The sequence below is a fragment of the Tiliqua scincoides genome, chromosome 2 (genome assembly GCF_035046505.1).
Source record: "Tiliqua scincoides isolate rTilSci1 chromosome 2, rTilSci1.hap2, whole genome shotgun sequence".
Taxonomy (NCBI): Eukaryota; Metazoa; Chordata; class Lepidosauria; order Squamata; family Scincidae; genus Tiliqua; species Tiliqua scincoides.
Genome location: NC_089822.1, coordinates 191,454,771 through 191,474,045, shown reverse-complemented (window position 1 = coordinate 191,474,045; position 19,275 = coordinate 191,454,771). Strand labels below are relative to the sequence as shown.

General features: G+C 42.6%; 1 protein-coding gene across 6 annotated transcripts in view; it reads right to left on the bottom strand.

Annotated features, from left to right (window-relative positions):
* CNOT6 (CCR4-NOT transcription complex subunit 6) overlaps positions 1–19,275 on the bottom strand; it is a 51,930-nt gene that overhangs the window by 17,168 nt on the left and 15,487 nt on the right. For 3 of the 6 annotated variants that reach the window (XM_066615028.1, XM_066615030.1, XM_066615032.1), the window contains 3 exons: positions 13,937–14,005; positions 12,242–12,355; positions 6,792–6,978 (listed from right to left, as the gene is read on the bottom strand). In XM_066615028.1, coding sequence (XP_066471125.1) covers positions 6,792–6,978; positions 12,242–12,353 — 299 coding nt within the window. In that variant the 5' untranslated portion in view covers positions 12,354–12,355; positions 13,937–14,005. The remainder of the gene's footprint in view (positions 1–6,791; positions 6,979–12,241; positions 12,356–13,936; positions 14,006–19,275) is intronic. The other 3 variants (XM_066615029.1, XM_066615027.1, XM_066615033.1) reach the window with 1 other exon arrangement.

The window sequence follows — 19,275 nt, the reverse complement described above, 5'->3', positions numbered from 1 at the left end:
GGGTAGAGCCTCCGTCTGCCTGAAGATAACATCCACAAGGTCGCCAGTTCGAGGCCACTGGCACCGTGTGACCTTGAAGCAGCTGACAAGCGGAAGCCGAGCTATTCCATCTGCTCTGAGCGTGGGAGGATGGAGGCCAGAATGTGCGACCAGATCAAGAAAGAAACATCTGAATGTTGTGGTTTCTTGAAAGATAGAACCTTCTTTCAAATTGTAAAAATCCCTATTTAATAAGGGATTTAAATAAAGCCTGCCTATGTAAACTGCCTTGAATAAAGTCTTCAAGGCGGTATACAAATACCTGTTGTTGTTGTTGTTGTTGTTGTTGTTATTATTATTATTATTATTATTAACATTATTATTATTATTATTAATATTAATATTATTATTATTATTATTATTATTATTATTATTATTATTATTATGTGGCAGAGCAGGCATTTAGTAAAAGTGCAGAGGTGTGATATCTTATTTAAAGTATCTCAAGCCATCATTTTTTAAAACCACTTTTTCCCAAAATAGCGAAGTCATACCATCGACGAGACAAATATCAACTGATCAGATATTGTCAAGTATTTTATGAACCAAAAACGACACTTTTTACACAGTTTTCATTATGGTGTTATGTCATCAGGGACAAGACTGAAGGGTGCTTACTTTGCTCCCCTGTAGTAATAAGGGACAAACCTAGCAGCATAGCAAAGCATCTTCCCTGGCCTGCAGGTTTCCCCATGAAAGGAATGCCAAGTTGTCACTGACAGCAAAAGACATTGTTCAGAACCACCTTCTTGCTTGCTGCAGAAGGGACTACGCTGTTCAAGCAAAGTGCCCATCTGCTCTGTAAAGGAGTAGACTCAGGCCTATAACAGTATCTCTGAAAGAAAAGGTACTTGAAGACCATACAAATCACTGCTTCAAGTGAAACTCTGAATTGTGGAGATTTAGGAAAAGCCACCTGCCTAGAAATGTTTTATTCAAAAAGTACACAGGAAAAAAACTGTTAAAGCTCCTTTTTTGGTTTTTGTGATTAGCGTGTCAAACCTGTAAATGATTAAAGTGTCTTCGATGTTGTCCAAATAGAGTTAATGCTTGACCAATTATTTGACGACTATTTTACCAAATCTTTTTTGACAGGTCAGATGTCCAACCCTATTTCAAACATAAGCTATATTAGAATCCTGTTATGAAGACTCAGACAAGTACAGGTGAGCCCTGGTATCCGTGGGAGCTCCATTCTGGACTCTCCCAAGGGTTAACGGCCACCCTCCAGTAGCAAGGGAAACTGTTCCCCTTGCCTCCAGAGGGTCTTCTGAATCCAGCTGAGCCCATGCGCAGCTGCCCATGGCCTCCACCAGGCTCAGAATGATGCTTAGAGCGAAAAAATGTGATTTTTTTTTTAATAAAACGGAAATCGCTTTTTTATTGCTCTAAGTTTCATTCTGAGCCCAGCAGAGGCCATGGGCAGATGGGCGCAGACTGTGCTGGGTTTGGAAGATCCTCTAGAGGCGAGGGGGCCAAGCTCTCCTTCCCTTTGGAGCAGGGGTGCCCAAACCCTGGCCCTGGGGGCACTTGCGGCCCTCAAGGCCTCTCAATGTGGCCCTCAGGGAGCCCCCAGTCTCCAATGAGCCTCTGGCCCTCCGGAGATTTGTTGGAACACACACTGGCCTGACGCAACTGCTCTCAGCGTGAGGGCAACTGTTTGACCTCTTGCGTGAGCTGTGGGATGAGGGCTCCCTCCACTGCTTGTTGTTTCACGTCTGTGATGCAGTAGTGGCAGCAAAGGAAAGGCCAGCCTTGCTTTATGCAAGGCCTTGAGCTATTGAAAGACCTTCATTCATGTAAGTTCATCTTTAATATATTCATTTATGTAAACTTATGTAAATTTGTTCAAATTTTAAATGCAAATTAATTCTTTTTTTCCCCCGGCCCCCAACACATTGTCAGAGAGGCAATGCGGCCCTCCTGCCAAAAACTTTGGACACCCCTGCTTTGGAGGAAGCACACACAGGAGGCCCTGTGGACCCAATCCAAGAGTAAGTGAATCTGAGGAAAAGGCCCCCCCCCATTCATTACTAGCCTGGTTTAAGTAAAAAGTTTAAATCTTTCAACTATTCATACTTATTACATCCATTAGCTAAATAATGTTGCAATTCATAGGAAAAAAAATTGCACTAATTTTGTATGGTTTTCTTATTAGCACGTCCATACTGTAAACATATACAGGTGGAGCCTATTTATACGCATGACCCAGTGCGATTAAGAAATGTGCTAAATTCCATAGAGTTACACAAATAGGCTGCAGCCTGACACTTGGAGCTGGAAGGAAACTAAGGCAGCTGTTCTCAATCACCTCCCCCTCCTCTGCTCCATACTCAGCCCTCCCTGTTGCCAGCTGTCCCCCTTCTTTCACAGGTGGGATGCTGAGCTTTTAAGAGTCCAGTCCTATGCATTTCTACTCAGAAGTAAGCCCCATTGTAGTCAATGGGGCTTGCTCCCAGGAAAGTGTGGAGAAGACTATAGCCTGAGGGCCCAGTCCTATGCCTGCCTACTCAGAAGTCAGTCCCATTCTAGTCAATGGGACGTACTCCCAGGAAAATGTGGATCAGATTATAGCCTAAATCTCATGCTTTGCTTGCTGGGAAGACTTACTTGCTGGGCTTACTTTCCGTAAGCTGGAGCACAGAGCGCCTGCACCATGGGGGGGGGGGGTGGGGAAATTCGGCAAACACTCCATGGGTTTTTTAAACACTCTCTGTTGCTACCGCACCTGCCTGTGCGTGCGTGCGTGTGCGTGCAAGAGAGAGAGTGAGAGAATCAGCACTCCACCTTGCTGCACATGCTCTGGCTACAGAGGTTTTCCGCCCCCCCTTCCTCCGCAAGGGGAACCTCTTCCATGGCTCCAGGGCTATTCCGTGCCTGGGCCTTTCTAAAGTATTTTGGGCTGCCTTGAAACGGATGGAGACACCAGCGCAGGGTAAAAGAGGCAAAGGTATGTTCGACTTACAACTCCCCCCACCCGGTTCGAGTTGAGACAAATTCGCAGATTAAAAAAAAATCAGTGAATAAATAGGTTGCACCTGTATCTGAAATCTCTCCATTACTGTCAACTTTTTGTTGCCTGTAATGCAAACGCTCTTGTGCTGTTCCAGACAGGTGGGAGTATTTGCCAGAACAGCAGGGAACTCCTGATTGGGGCAGGTTGTTCAGCCTTGAGAATACACTACACCGTATCAGTCACCATATGCCCACAATGAAGCAGATGACTTCAGATGTTCAGGTACAGTCACTCACTTTCTGGGGGAATCTTTCTGTTGCTACAAACTACAATTAGAACACAAGCTGAACTATGTATTTTATGAAGACAGACAAATTGGTTCATTCATTCATTTTCTATACTTCAAAGTTGTAGTTTAGATATCTACTACTGAAATAGAGAAAAATGGTTAAGAACAACTTTGAAGGCTGGATAGTACCCTGAAGGGATTGATGCATTTCCCATTCAAAGTGATTCACCTAGATTGATTCCAGGCAAGAAATAAAATTCCACTAAGACTGCAATTAGTGCTAAAACAGAACAATTTGATCACATGATGACATTAAGAAGCAATAATATCTCTACAAGCCAAGACAGGGGATCAAAACTACTCTGAGCAAAACCAACAGATACCTAAGTTCACTATTTTTTCCAAGAAAAAAAAAAATGCATTGCAATGCAGTGAAATCTCAAATTCCTGACTCACTTTTTATGACTACTGGGAAGCAAGTTGGAAAAAATTTAAGACTTTATTCCCTCATTGACTGTTTCTATGGTTTAGATTTAAAATAAACATCATGCTAGTTAAGAACAAGCAGCTAACTGTGTAATCTATAACACAGCTTCACAGAAAGGAAAGTAAACATAAAGTTGGCAGTACTGCTTAATAACAATAACTGGTGTCAGACTGGGCTCATCTCTCGTTGTCACGTCCCAAGCCTGTGTCAGGATTTGAAAGGGGCAAACACCACCAACCTTTGCAAAAAAATTGCAAGGAGTCAAAATGACTCCCACATTTACCCCATGAAAACTCACAGAGGAATATTCATTGTGCAAAATGCAGTTCACTTTATTTAGGTTGCAAGGAAATATCACCAGAAAGCAGGTCAGGACATACAGGACATACATTTGTTATTCCTTTCCCCTAGCACAGGGGTGCCCAAACCCCGGCCCTGGGGCCACTTGCGGCCCTTGAGGACTCCCAATGCGGCCCTCAGGGAGCCCCCAGTCTCCAATGAGCCTCTGGCCCTCCAGAGACTTGCTGGAGCCTTCACTGGCCCGACGCAACTGCTTTCGGCATGAGGGCGACTGTCTGACCTCTCGCGTGAGCTGTGGGATGAGGGCTTCCTCCACTGCTTGCTGTTTCACATCTGTGATGCAGTAGCGGCAGCAAAGGAAAGGCCAGCCTTGCTTTGTGCAAGGCCTTTTATAGGCCTTGAGCTATTGCCAGACCTCCATTCATTCATACAAGTTCATCTTTAATATATTCATGTATGTAAACGTATGTAAATTTATTCAAATTTTAGATGTAAATTAATGCTTCCCCCCCCCCCGGCCCCAACACAATGTCAGAGAGATGATGCGGCCCTCCTGCCAAAAACTTTGGACACCCCTGCCCTAGCACAAGCCCTTGATAACCGGAGCAGGGGACCAGAGCTGTTAAGAACCCTAAAGTCAGTCTCAACCCTCAAACTTGTCACTGATGGTTCGGTTGGGCCTCTGCAGAAATGTTTCTAGCAGCATACTTCCTCTGAATCCACTTTCCTCCCAATCTTTTTCCCTGAAAGGTAAAAGTAGTGCGGGGGGGGGGGGGGAGAAGAGCTCAAGAACAGCATGAAAGTGAGTACAGGGAAAATGGAGGGGGGAGTCTAGAATGAGGTGCCACCCAGGGCAAAAAAAAAATTATCTCTTTGATCCTACTTCTGCTACAATTCACTGCAGGCCCAATTTACTATTTCATCATTTAAAAATGATGAAAAAATGAACAGCTATCTACTATCAAGGTGGCCACCAAAATATTTTAGAAAACATTTGCCAAAAACTTTTAATTACACCAGTCATCAAGATACAGAACCCATTGTAAAGAACTCTCTCCTGATCCAAAGGGCTATGCAACTGTCTTAGGGCCCAATCTATACAACTTTCCAGGGCTGGTGCAGCTGCAATGCCGCCCCTAGGTGAGGGAACAACTATTCCCTTACCATGTGGAAGCCTACATAACTACTCTCCCACCACAGCATGCAGTGCATACCCCACTGGCACGGCTATATTGTATTGGCAACCTTCAGTCTCGAAAGACTATGGTATCGCGCTCTGAAAGGTGGTTCTGGCACAGCGTCTAGTGTGGCTGAAAAGGCCAATCCGGGAGTGACAATCCCTTCCACACCGGGAGCAAGTGCAGTCTGTAACAGGACTGGAAAGTTGGATAGGATTTGGCCCTTAGTGCCTGCAGACGCCCAAGTATGTCTCTAAAAAGTAGACCCCATTCCTGCAAAACTGGATATCCTTGAAAACTAGGGCAGAACTTGCTTTTGATGCACTGCAGTTCCCTGGCAGGACAATAAGAAATAAAGGGAAGTGAGTCTTGTGTGCAATAACGCACAATTCAAAGAAGCGCACTTTGGAGTGCAAAGCAAAATTTCCCTAAACACTGCAAGTTAGAAAAATTACAGCACAAACTGGAATAAGAAAAAGCTCAACGGAAATGCTAGTAAATGTGCAAAGTGCTTCACATTATCTTGATGTAATCCTCACAGCAAACTTTAAGTATTACTATTCCCAAAATGAAGCTGGAGAACTGTAGCTGCCTTGCTTAAAACTATCTTGTGAGTAACATCACTGGGGTAAAGATTTGAACTGGTAACGCCGATTCACAGCTCACATTGTCAGCCACTATACAACCCTCTTCTCTCATTCTCATTGCCACAAGTGGAAAATTCCACACCTGACCTAATCTGATAGGTCACAGTCAAAATGCAGGTGCAGAATGGTTTATTCAGTGTCCACAAGGGAAAAAAGATCCTCCCAGCTCCCCTTCAGCTGCATTATATCTTTAGTGTAAAAAAGTGTAAGATTACTTATCTGCAGCATATAAATTCAGAGTCAGGAAAGATGGTGATGTCAAAAAACACAGTTTGTCCATATGGGTGGCTGAGATAGGGACACCTTTGTTTTCTGATGGTCTAATGTACAAACTTCAATAGATGCACAAAATTTTCCTGCCCAAGGCTTGAGTTGGACTAATAATAACAATAACAATAACAACAACAACTATTTATATACTGCTTTTTAACAAAAAGTTCCCAAAGCGGTTTACAGAAAAAAAATCAACTAACTAATGGCTCCCTGTCCCAAAAGGGCTCACAGTCTAAAAAGATGCAACACCAGCAGACAGCCACTAGAAAAGACACTGCTGGGGGGAGGAGGGCCAGTTACTCTCCCCCTGCTGAATAAAAGAGGACTAGATGACCTATTAGGCTCCTTCCAATTCTATGATTCTATGAATTACTTAAAATATTGTATAAAATTACCTTCAGCCTATGTTTATTATGGATATATGCAACATAAGTGAATTTCATGTTTAGACTTGGGTCCCATCCCCAAGATATCTCATGATGTATAAGCAAATATTCCAAAAACTGAAATCCAAAACATTTCTGGTCCCAAACATTTTGGATAAGGGATTCTCAATCTGTACTATGCAGAAATATTAAGCAAGCTCACACTCTGCAACAGATAAAACAGTCAAGTTGCTTACCTGAGTGACACCATGCTTCCGAGCTCTGCTGGTAAACTGCGGATTTTATTAGAGGACAGGTCCAAATATACCAGATTGTGAAGCTTGGCAATGTCTGAAGGAATACGGGATAAGGAGTTGTCACTGAGATGCAAAGCTGTTAGGTGGGTCAGTGACCACAAAGATGAACTTAGGCTTCTTACTTTCCCTGGAAGATAGCAGTAACACAAACATTTTAAGCCCAGTATTGTATGTGTATAAGTACTTCTGAAATAAAACACTTTTAGTATTGCCTTCCCTTCCTGTGCACAGTACCTTTAAATTCAGGTTTTAAGAGGCCAATTCACTTTACATTATTTCTGTATTTTATAAACTTCCAATGAGCTTTGTGCCTCAATATTTTAACTTTTCACATGTTTTGTTCTGGGGAATGGCATAAAAACTCATGTGTTTGCTTGGGGAGTCACAATTAAATAACTTCAGAATAAAGCAGAAACCAAGAAGCTAGTAGCTACTAACAAACAGAACAGAGAGCCTCCATCTTACCAAAAACACAATATGGTTAAATAATGGCATTTTAAAAAATTAACATTGGCTTTCAACAGAGGAAAAGATTTTTAATTCCTAAATAGCAGCTTCATCTTTCCCCCGTTAGGAGCAGAAATAAAATCTGTTCAGTCACAAGCCCTGCAGCAATTTGTACAAATATTTTTGACCCATTACAAGACAATACAAGCAGCCCTCATTATCTGCAGATTCATAACAGGATTTCATAATTCATGGATTCTGAACCCACGGGGAAGGGCCCACTTGGACCATCTGAATGTGTCCGCCTATGGCCTCTAAGGCCCTCAGAAAGTCCATTTCAGGCAACCCAACACAACTTCCGGTTTCTCAGGGAATCCAGAAGTGACGTTTATACGCCTTTAAAAGGTATTCTGAAGGCCAGGGAAGCCTACATGAGTGCTTCCTGTTGACCTTCTTTGAGATTTTTCAAGCATTCCTGCAGCCAGAACACTTGCAATAACTAGTAGGAGGTCAACAGGAAGCACCAACATTGTGTTCTGATTGCCGGGAGGCAGCTTGAAAAGCATTGTAAGCCAGCAAGCTTACAGCGTTAAGTTTAAAGAAGGAAAAAAACAATGTGGTAAGCTTTTAAATCACTAAATGAGAGCACGGGGAGGGTGTTTCCTGCATCTGGGGGGCCAGAACGCATGCCCCGCATATGCTGGGGCACCCCTGTACTTGTGCAAAAATCATTATACATTATAACATTAAAGCGGGCAAGAAACAGCTTTAAACACTGTTGAGAAAAAGTCAACAGGAGCTGGATTCAGGATAATGCAGCCCTAGGGATGTTAACAGGTTTAGGGATAATACTGTATAAGCAGTGATTCCCAAACTGTGGGTCAGAACCCACCAGTGGATCCTGACCCAATTTTTGTTGGGTCTCAAAACTGGCAAAGAAAATGTATGGAAAAGAAAACTGAGTCACACATGCATGTTTACTTTCAAGTAGGCAAGCGTGACTTGTCTCTTATTGAAGGCCAGGTGAAGTGGAATGCAAGGCCACTAAGAATGGTCCTGATCTGAATGGTCCTGAATATGGAGCTCAACAAACAATTCAATTTCAATAACCTTTATTAGGCATTGGAAGGATAAAAACAGAGACTTGAGAGGCTAGTAAAATAAAACTTTTTTAAAAGACTTGTAAAGCTAAGTGGGTCTTGATAAGAGTATCATTTTTAAAAAGTGGGTCCTGGTGTAATGTCTGGGAACCACTGCTGTGTAGTATTTTAGGGCAATGAAGTGGGAGTACTGTAAAACACAGAGACCAAGGCGTTCTACAGAAATTGTAAATGAAAATATTTATATAAATCTATATGTTGTCAGAAGCCTTGAAACAGGGAAGGAGGGGTTATGGTTTATACCAAAACACATTAGCTATTTTTAAGGTGCCACAGGACTCTGTTGCATTTGCTACCACACACTAACACAGTATCCCTCTGAAAGTTAGTGCTAAGCATGCTTCCCTGTAAACAAATAAGTTCCACTAAGTCCGTGTGCATAAAATTTTTCAGGAACTGAGTTTGCTACAAAGGAGGTTATCCTGGACTTCATCCAAAGTGATGCCCAGGATCTGGTGCAAAATGCATGTATTGTTGAACCAACTAAGAACAGTGATTATGATGTTATCAAATTAAAAAGATATTTAAATAAAAAGATATTTAAATGGAGAGCTCCTCATGAAGTCCAACATAACCACATTTAATTTCAAAAGAAAAAAATGATTGAATTTGGTAAAAGTAAATTGAGGTTCAAGTTTCTGAAGTTGTTCTGCACAGGTACAGATCTCATTATGGTGGGTTTGGTTATGGTGGTCCATTCCTTAGTTATATTATGCATAGACTACTGTAACACACTCTACATGGGGCTATTTGGACGGTTCAGAGTGTGATGGCTCATATAGATACTGGATCATTTGATTCCGTTAGGCTGCTGCTACGGTCAATGCAACAGCTGACAATTTGCTTACAGGTGCAATTTAATGTGCTGATTTTGACCTACAAAGCCCTATACAGCCTGGAAACAGGGTACCTTCAGGATTGCCTATTCCCATACAGTCTAGCACAGGGATGTCAAACAGAAGGCCCAGGGGCCTAATGCAGCCCACGGAAGCTTTTTATCCAACCCTTAGGTTCTCAGCTGCCAAGCAGTGCTGAGGTGTTACTGCTGAAAGGGTAGACCACATGAAAACTGGGATCCCCCATACTTTGAAAAATGATCGAGATTTGTGTACTTTCTCTTCTATCATTTGGAGCTAATGAGTTCCTAAGTGAGAAAAAGTGCTTATTTCTGGTCATGACCAGTTTAATGACATCACTTCTTGCCTAATGACATCACTTCTGGCCCTCAGCAGGCATCATGAATGCTATTCAGCCCTCTGTATGAAACAAGTTTGACTCCCCTGGTCTAGCATGTCCATTTACTCTTAGGTCATCTGACAGGGCCGTTAAAGAGTTTCATCACCATTTGAGGTAAAAGGGATAGCGGCAAAAAACATGTTCTTCTCTGTTGTGGCATCACACCTCTAGAACAGGGGTCTCCAAACCCCAGCCTGGGGGCCAGATGCGGCCCACAGCAAGCCTCTTTCCGGCCCGAAGCCAAACTCTTGTGCTCTGATTGTGTCTGGAGGGTCTTCGGAGGGCCAGAGAAGTTGAATAAATGAGCCCATTCATTCATTCATTCATTCATTCATTCACTCATCTATGTTCCATCTCTAATTTATTTATTTAAATTTTATATTTAAAATTTTTCCCTGCCCTCCACACCATGCCAGATATTTGATGTGGCCCTCTGGGCAAAGAGTTTGGAGACTGCTGCTCTAGAACATGCTTCCAGTGGATCTACAATCAGTCCCCTCTTTGGAGGAGTTCTGGTGAGGCTTGGAAATGTTTCTGTTTCACCCAACTTTTGAGGGGAAAGGGTAGGGACTTAATGTTCTGTTATAATTTTATGCATTTTAAGATTTATATGTATTCTGATATTGTGAGTTGCCCTTTGAGGAAAACAGAGCAATATAAAATGAATAAAAAAGTAGTAAACTGATGCAACAGCACAGAGCAGAGGCTGTCCTGAGCTTTTTACCACCTGGAGCTGTCTCCCACTTTGCTGCCCCTGCCCTAGAAGTAACTGTGGTGTCACCACAATCACTTCTGGAACTGCGCTGGGAGTTGAAACCTCTCCTGGCACAATTCCACGCCACTCTGGGCTGCCCCAATCCTCTCCTCAAAAGAAAGATGCAGCCCACTGAGGCCAGAGAGGCCCAGAATCGCGCTGGGAGTGGCTGCAATTCCCACTGCTCTGGGCCACATTTTTTCTCTCCTCCTATAAAGGAGAAGAGGAAGGGGATGGCCCAGAGAGGTGCAAAATCATGCGTGGAATGGCTGCAACTTGCAGCAAGTGGCTGCAATTCCGGGTACGATTCTGGGCCTCCCCCTCCTTCATCAGGAGGGTTCTCTTATTTTCTCTCTCTCTCTTTTTTTTTTAAACCAGTAGAGCTGCCAGCTTCTCTCTCTTTTAAAAAAAGACAAAAAAAACAAGTGGTGAGGAGCCAAGGCTGGTGCAGCTGCCCCCGCAGGTATGGCATTGGCCCCCCTTGCCTCTCCCAGGTATGCCACTGGCACAGAGACCATAAAGAACTTTGGTTAGAAAGAGCCAGGCCTTGTGGGGTTTCTCTATCATAGCAAATCCCAGTTGTTCTAAACTGGGCCTGGAAGTTTAAAACATCCTCCACTCTTGCACAAAGGGGAGGAGGGAGTGTGTGAGCTTGAAGATCATCATTAAATCATGGCTCCATGTGACACCTGAACTGGGTCATTGTAATTAAAGATTACAAGTCACCAGGTAAGGATGGCACACACCTGAACATTCTTAAGGAACTCAAATATACAATTGTTGATCTTTTAACACTTATCATTACAATCTGCTACTTTCCTAAAGGATGGAAAAGTAGACAACAATGCTTAGAATTTTTTTAAGATCTATTGAAAATAAGTTTCTAATAGTCTAATTCTCATATGTCCTGAAAAACCATGATACAAATTGGTTGTTGTGACAATAAAAAAATATTAGTTTGCTTCTAAACAGAACTTTTATATTACCAAGGAACATAATCCAAGATCTCCGATCATGTAGCCACATGATTTTTGTACTACAGAATTTGCATCTGCTTAAAGACAAGGCAGTATTTATGAAATTAGGGATTTCTGTTTGGTTCTCTGTACACTTGCCAAGGTACCAGAAAAGAGCACTTACATAGAGGTTAGTGCCCAAAACTTTCCAGAAAAAGGGCTAGGAGTTACTGAGTAGAATGTTTATAAGTAATATAATATAAGTATATTACACTGAAGTGAAAAGAAAGGCTGAATGAGGGCCAAATCCAATCCAACTTCCAATGTGGATGCAGACATGTCAATGAGGTATGTGCTGCAACCTGCAGTGAGGGGGCAGTCACAGATGCTTCCTCAAGGTTATGGAACGTTTGTTCCCTTAGGGCTGCACTGTGGCTGCACCAACAATGGAAAGTTGGATAGGACTGGGCCCTGAGTATACTGCAGGCATAGCCGATACTGTCCAGACATAGGTCTGTGGGGAAGGGGGAAAGGAGGAAAACTGAATTCTACCTAATCTACAGAAATTCTCCACATGAAGGTGCCCCTCCCCCCCCAGTACACTGGATCATGTCCCAAGTTTTCTACAGACCTCCGATTTTTGTTCTGGTTTGTTCTCTTTTAGATAGAAAAGCTGACTTCAACATAAGCAATGATGGGAGATCATGAATTTAGTGTTAAGAGATTTTGAATGTGCAGAATTCCAAATTCAAATAAGTTCAATTGTATTGAAAACAAGGGGCATTTATCTAAGTGAAGCAAATACTGCTCCCAAGTATCAAATACTCCTCCTCTTACCACTTATTTCCAACTCTGCCCAGTGTGATTTCTTTCCATTGGCTGCTTCCTCTGAGGACATAATTGTGTACATCCTCCGTGGATCAGGTGGATCGTACTTTTCTTTGGGCATTCCTGTCAAAAATAATGAAACATGTTGTCCAAACAAGATTTTTCACTTTTAATATAAAGGCAAAATTCTTAGTAAAGCACCTCCCCTTCTCTTAGGCTGAATGTGTTGTAACATGCCAAGGTAAAGTCAAGATGATGAACACTATTGTTGCCAACCAACTAAAGAAAGAACCATGTCTCACTGCTGCTAATTACGCCAACTGACTTGTTTCAACCTCTACAAAACTCTTGAGTGAACATCAGCTGCATAACAACCAAACCTGTAACAATATTTAATGATTTGGAAAACTGGAGATCACTTAGGCTGCAATCCTACTCATATGGGGGGCCCATATCTGCGGATTGGGTCCAGGCCCCACCAGCGCATGTACCTCCACACACAACCCCTCTGAGCTCAGCAGATGTCATCCATCCCCAAACTCTACTGGGCTCAGACTGAGCTCTAAAGCTAAAAAAAGCTACTTCTGGCTTCTCCATGAAACCAGAAGTTGCATTTAAGATTTAGAGCTCAGTTTCATCTTGGCAGAGGCTGGGGATGGATGGCCTCAGCCTCTGCTGAGCTTAGAGGTCCCTCCAGAGGCAAGGGTAGCAGAGCTGACTTTGGAGGGGGGTGGCCCCCTGGGAGCAGGCATTTGCCCGTATCTGCAGGGATCCCAAAATGGAACCCCCATGCTTAAGGAGACATACCTGTACTTTCCTGGGTATAAGCCCCACTGAACACAATGGGACTTATTTCTGAGTAATATGCATAGGATTGCGCTGTTATAGTGCAATCCTATGCACAAATACTCAGAAGTAAGTTCCATTGAGCTCAGTGGGACTTACATGAGAGTGTACATAGAACTGCAATCTCACTGTATTTAAAAACACGGAAATGAAATAATGTAGACTGACATGACTAGCAGCAAAGTCTCTGGGAACAGATATAAATCAAGATCATACACAGAATGCAGCACTAAATGCATGCCAATTAACACTGCTCTCCTTGATCATTCCCACTCCCCCCTCAAAAAACACAGAGGATGTACTGTTCAGCAATTCCAATTTACCGAACCAACCACTAGCTTGTATTTTATCAGCCAATCCTCAAGGCACTAGATAAACAAAGATCAAGAGAAAATTTATTTTCCTTGTTGTCAAAGTAGAATGTAAGCTATCTTACAAAGAAATCTGGTGGGTTTAAGAGGCATCGCATTTGTTAAGAGCTATACAGTTATTTATGACATTTAGAGTATACCCCACTTTTCTTCCACAGTGGAACAGAAAGCAGTGAATAATGCACACCCTTGCCGTCTTCTATCCAAGCACTGATTAAACGTCAGCCTGATTAGATTCAGCAAGGTGGCAGCATCATGTTCCTGAGAGCTTGCCCCTGAACTGTCATTCCTCCAGAAGGAAAGAGGAAAGGCTTTGGTCATTTGTGGCAGGGTCTCTGTCACACATACACTTCTCATTCAGCGAGATAATCTCCATGACAAAAAAAGAATTAAGACTTCTATCAGAGGACACCTTCATAAAGAAAAGAGCACAGTATAACTGTTTAAACTATAAAGTGGCATAGTATTTATTTCTAGTTCTACCTACCCCATTCCTTTATTACTTCATTCTACATCGCAGAATTACACCATCTATTACCATAGATGCAGAAGTGCGCTGTGGGCAGAAGTTCATATTTTTGGTTGTTAATACAGGTCTATACTATACAGTTTATAATCCACTAAGGCAAACAACCCACTAGTGGTTCTCAAACCTTTTAGCACCAGGACCCACTTTTTAGATAGAATGCCAATCTGTCCAGGAACCACCAGAAGTGATATCATTAACTTGCAAGTGACATCATCAGGCAGGAAGTGCTTTCCGGATAACACAGCAAGCACTGAAATTGCACCATTTTCGCTAGTTAGGCAGGCTACAAATTATTAAATTAAAATTAAAATTATAAATAATTGAAGTAGTAAAACAAATAAATGAGAGGAGATGAAATGAGGAAGCCAGCCCTGTTCCACTCCTTTTTGCAGCTGATATTCTCAGAAACCCATGCCAGGCAGCCACTTCCACCTGGCTAGTGGGGTGCTCTGGGCATTTCCTAGTCTGCTCTCACAATGGTTCCTGAACCTTTCTGACTGGAGGCTCCCTTGATATAATGGGTCATTGGCTGTGGCTCCCCAGCAGGGCTACAATCCCACTGTATGAAGTGGTGGGGTTTTTACAAGGATTCTGTAGCTCCCCTGGCTGGTTTCCATGGCTCCCCTGGGAGCCATGACTCACAGTTTGGGAACCACTGTGCTATCAGCTTGCCAGTTGCAGCTTTGCAACCCACCAACAATCAGGTCATGATCCACAGCTTGAGAAACCCTGCACTAGTGATTTGATGAACTGCCTGGTTTTACTGCCTGCCCAGAACTGCAACAAGCGGGAGCTATCAACCACCTGGCAAGCCATGATACTTGGCTGGGGACCCGAGTCTTTGTTACAATACCTACAAAAATGTGCTGGTGGGCAAAGGCCAATCAACATGACCCAGTAACTTCAAGACTGCACATGCGCACCTTGCTTTCTTTACTAATGCTTATTTTAGTGTTTGGGCCAAACAAGGGCCTATGCTCATGTGGCATGGGGCAGCAACCATTCACAATAACAAGGCATAGGTGAGTGCCCAAACAGGCGAGGCAGGAGGTAAAAGAGGCATCACAGTGCAGTGTTGAAGTTCTCCCCCCTTTTCACCCCTCACAAACTTTTGCACGTATGTGGCAGCTGCCACTTCCTCTTCACTCTGTGGCTTCACTGCTTCTTTTTGAATTTCAAACAATAAGTTCCAATGCCAACTACTTTTCTTTCTCTGTTTAAAGGTATTCAGCAGTGAACCTAGTGCTGGGCAAACAGAGCAAATGCCCCGGTGCTGGGTCTGTGCGACTCTAGGACCCCACGGAAAGCTTCATTGAGGTTTCTGACGTGGCTGGAAACCGTACTTTCAATTTTCCAGAAGTATAGGTTAAGACCCAGTCAATGTCGCATGAGGCTCAACTGTACTCAGAAGGTGGGGGTGGCATCTCATGGGAGGTGGCATTGTGGACCTCTGCCTAGGTGCAGTGATGGGTAAGTCCACTACTGAAGGTACTGTCTTATCTTTTGGATCCAGTGTGGGTAACTGCTGTAGTCAGTAAGTGAAGTGATTTTATATTTATCTCATGGTCAGTGATAAAAAAATATTCGTTTATTCTGGGTTTCCTTGCAGTTTGTTACTCAGTCATTGTGGTCACATATATACAGAGCTATCTTTCACAAAAAATAAAACCATTTTCACCCATCTCTAATAATGAGAAATTGCCAAGTTCTGAACTTCATCAGTCTAGTACAGTAGACTCCAAACTCTGGCCCACGGGCTGGATCCACATTGCAGGATTACCCATCCAAGTGCAGCAGTGACGGAGGCTTTCCATTCCTCTCAACGGTATACTTTTCACAGCTGATATTCTTAGAAACCCGCACCAAGCAGCCACTTCCACCCAGAAATTGGGACACAGAGCCTGCTGGTGCAATGGGCAGCAGAAGTGGCTGCCTGGCACAAGTGTCTGAAAAGATTGGCTGTGGAAAGGGCAGACTGCAGTGAGGAATGGAAAGCTTCCACCACTGCCATGCCAGGTACTCTTGCAACGCAGCAGTCCACCATTTGGAGTCTAATATTACTGGTCTAATATTGGTCTAGACAGGGGTCTCCAAACCCCGGCCCGGGGGCCAGATGTGACCCGCAGCAAACCTCTTTCCAGCCCACGGCCAACCTCTTTTCCCCTGAAAGCCTCTGGCCCACTCAACTGAACGTGACCAGAACTGTGATCTGATTGTGTCTGGAGGGTGTTCTGAGGGTCAGAGAGGTTGAATGAATGAGCCCATTCATTCATTTATTCACTCATCTATGTTCAATCTCTAATTTATTTATTTAAATTTTATATTTAAATTTTTTTCCAGCCCTCCACACCACGCCGGATATTTGATGCGGCCCTCTGGCCAAAAAGTTTGGAGACCCCTGGTCTAGTATTAAATGCAGTTATCCCTTAAGACAGTGTTTGTGGAGGTTTGAGTACAAAGCTACTCACGTAATTTATGACCTAATTAGGAGATTATAGTAACCATAACTAGAATTTATGGGAGGGTTTGAGGTAGGAACTTGAATTCAATGGTGTCAATTCAAAGACCAACTCTGAAGGCTGGAAAATTCCTCTGGTTCCTGAATCTAATTTGTCAAGCCCTACTCTAGTGTCTTCAAATTATGAATTCATTCAGATACCAAACTGATTTTTAAGACTGAAATGTCTGGGGGTGGGGTGGGGAATAATCTTATTTCTTTTCTGCTAGACACACTGCACTACGGTAACAATTTGCTATGGCTTCTTATATTAGTATTTTTTAATTTTACAATATTTTAAAAACACTTTTGTATTTTTCCACTTGGGTGTAATAAATATCTACCAACAAATTGCAGGATCAAAGCAGACAGCTACTAAAGTAACAGAAAATTGTTGAGAATGATTCCATACATGCAAATTCTGCTGCCCAAGTCACAGAAATGCTGATGATTTGTTTGAGAAAAGAGGAGAGAGTTGTCTCCTTTGGAAAGCTTTTCAGCAGGCACATACCATTCTGCCATGCTTGCGGGTCACTGGATTTGGGGGTCTCCACTTGTATGTCTTTATTTTGTGGTAGTAACACCTAGCAAATAGACTATACCATGCTGAATTGGGGAAATTTCCCTTCAAAGCAGCAGGCCTTTGTGCAACCTGTACAGCTGACCTAAATGTAAAAATCTGTACTTACATATGAATTACATAATCTAGATCAAGGTGCATGCATGAAGATGACAATTTGATAAATGCAGCGCAGAGTACCACAGAATACTGGTACAGTGCTACTTGAAAGCTCCCCAAAAGTGAACAAATCATTTTTAAGAGGTTCAGAAACGAACAAGCAGGTCATTCAGACTGCTCTAAACTACAGCAGAGTCCGACAAGCTATAATCCACTTCGTTAATGGGTTTTAAGAGCGTGCACTTATGCCTACACACAAGGTAAATTTGGTATGTAGCAAAATCTTGATACAGTCATTTTGATACAGATTTTATTCATCAATTTACATGTTTACTCTTGGAATATTCCACTGACATTTAAAGATTAAACACTGTGATTTGGGAAGGATATTAAAGGAAGAATGAGTAATAAGATTCCTTAGTAAAGCTGAATTCGACTCTGCATTATTTCAAGGAACAAAAGCAGCATTCCCCAATATAACCCAAGGGAAGGCCTCTTTACATAGTTCCCACACTGTTTCTTCCCACACTGCTTCTCATCTCAATAAGGGCTGGGCTAGGGCTACCCAAGGGCTTGGTCAGGTAGTCATACCTACTGCAGTATTAGCAACATGCTGTTACTAGCAAAAGCAACATCAATGTTGCATGCCTCTCTGCCTTAGGTACTGAATAATGCCAAAAATATATCTATGATGGTCAATGAAAAATCTATTTTCTGTTTCCCCAGCACCAGGAAGTAGTGAGAGTATCACACAAAGTTTTGCATTTCCCCACAAGCTGCTAAAATGAAGAACTGAAAGCCATTTTACAGTTTGCAACTTCCCATGACAAGGAAGTAGGTTGAATATGTTGCCTTCTGTCACATGTTAAAAGCTACTAGGAAAAATAAGCCCTTCATTGTTGGAACCCCAAATATTAAAGATAAGCACATGTCCTCCAAGTACAATCAAAAGCCACATCATTAAGGGCTGAGATACTGGAACAAATTTTCTGGCCTTACAAATTTTGATAAGACAAGTGGAAGAAATTTAAAGAAGAAATTTTAGTATATGTATATTAGGAGACAGGAATACAAGTCTACCTCAGATTGGAATGAACAAACCCTGTGAAGGAACATGCCTTAACTGAACAGGTGATCCAATACATCTCAGAGTTCTCATTTCTCTTTTAAGATCAACTTGTTTTTCTTTACACTTTAACCCATCAAGTGGCTACAGACAAATATTTACCAAGCAACAGCTGCTTGTAATTCCAACTGCAGGGCATATACGACCTAGTACATTAGTGACTGATAGTGTCTGGTTATGCACTAAGATATATTTTTACCAAATTTCCATTATTCCATGTTTATGACTGATAGAAAATATGTCACTAGCTTTACTTCATCATGCAGCCAGAGGTTAGAGATACGTTTCGCATAGAGCTACATATACATACAGCTACCTTATAAGTCCTTAAATCTTCCCCTGTCTGATCTCTCAAGCTTTAAGACATTTGTAAGGAAAAACGAATTTTAATCTTCAAAGACTTATTGTTACCTGTTCAAAGGGTCACAGAATGTGTTAGCTTATTCACTTGTCAATCTCTGCATGGGAATAGTTTAGCCACCACACCTTGTAACAGAAATTATTTTTTTACAGGGGTGGTTTCAGGATGTTCACTACACAGAGTACTAGAATTTCACAATACGATGGTCAACTGCACTTTTCAAGTAAAGAAACTGAGCCATCCTCAGTCATAAGAAGGCATTATATAGACAAAGATCACAGGACTGGGGTCACTATACATTGCAAAGCTATGGGATCTCACTCTAAGGCAATGGTTCCCAATCTGGCCTCTTACGGGGTGGGGAGAGGGGAAGACAGTGATGCGATCCTCAGGATCGCACCGTTGCCGGGGACAGAGGGGGATTTTACCTTTCCTCTACCTGTGCCAGCCTTTGGGGGGATGCGGGGAGCTCCACTGACACCTCTGCAGGGCTTCCCAACTCTTAGCAAAGTTAAAAATAGCAACTGAAAACAACTTCCGGTTTCACAATCGAAAACTGGAAGTGGTTTCTGATCACTATTTTCAACTTTTCTAAGGGTTGGGGAGCCCTGCAGAGGCATCTGCAGGGCTTCCC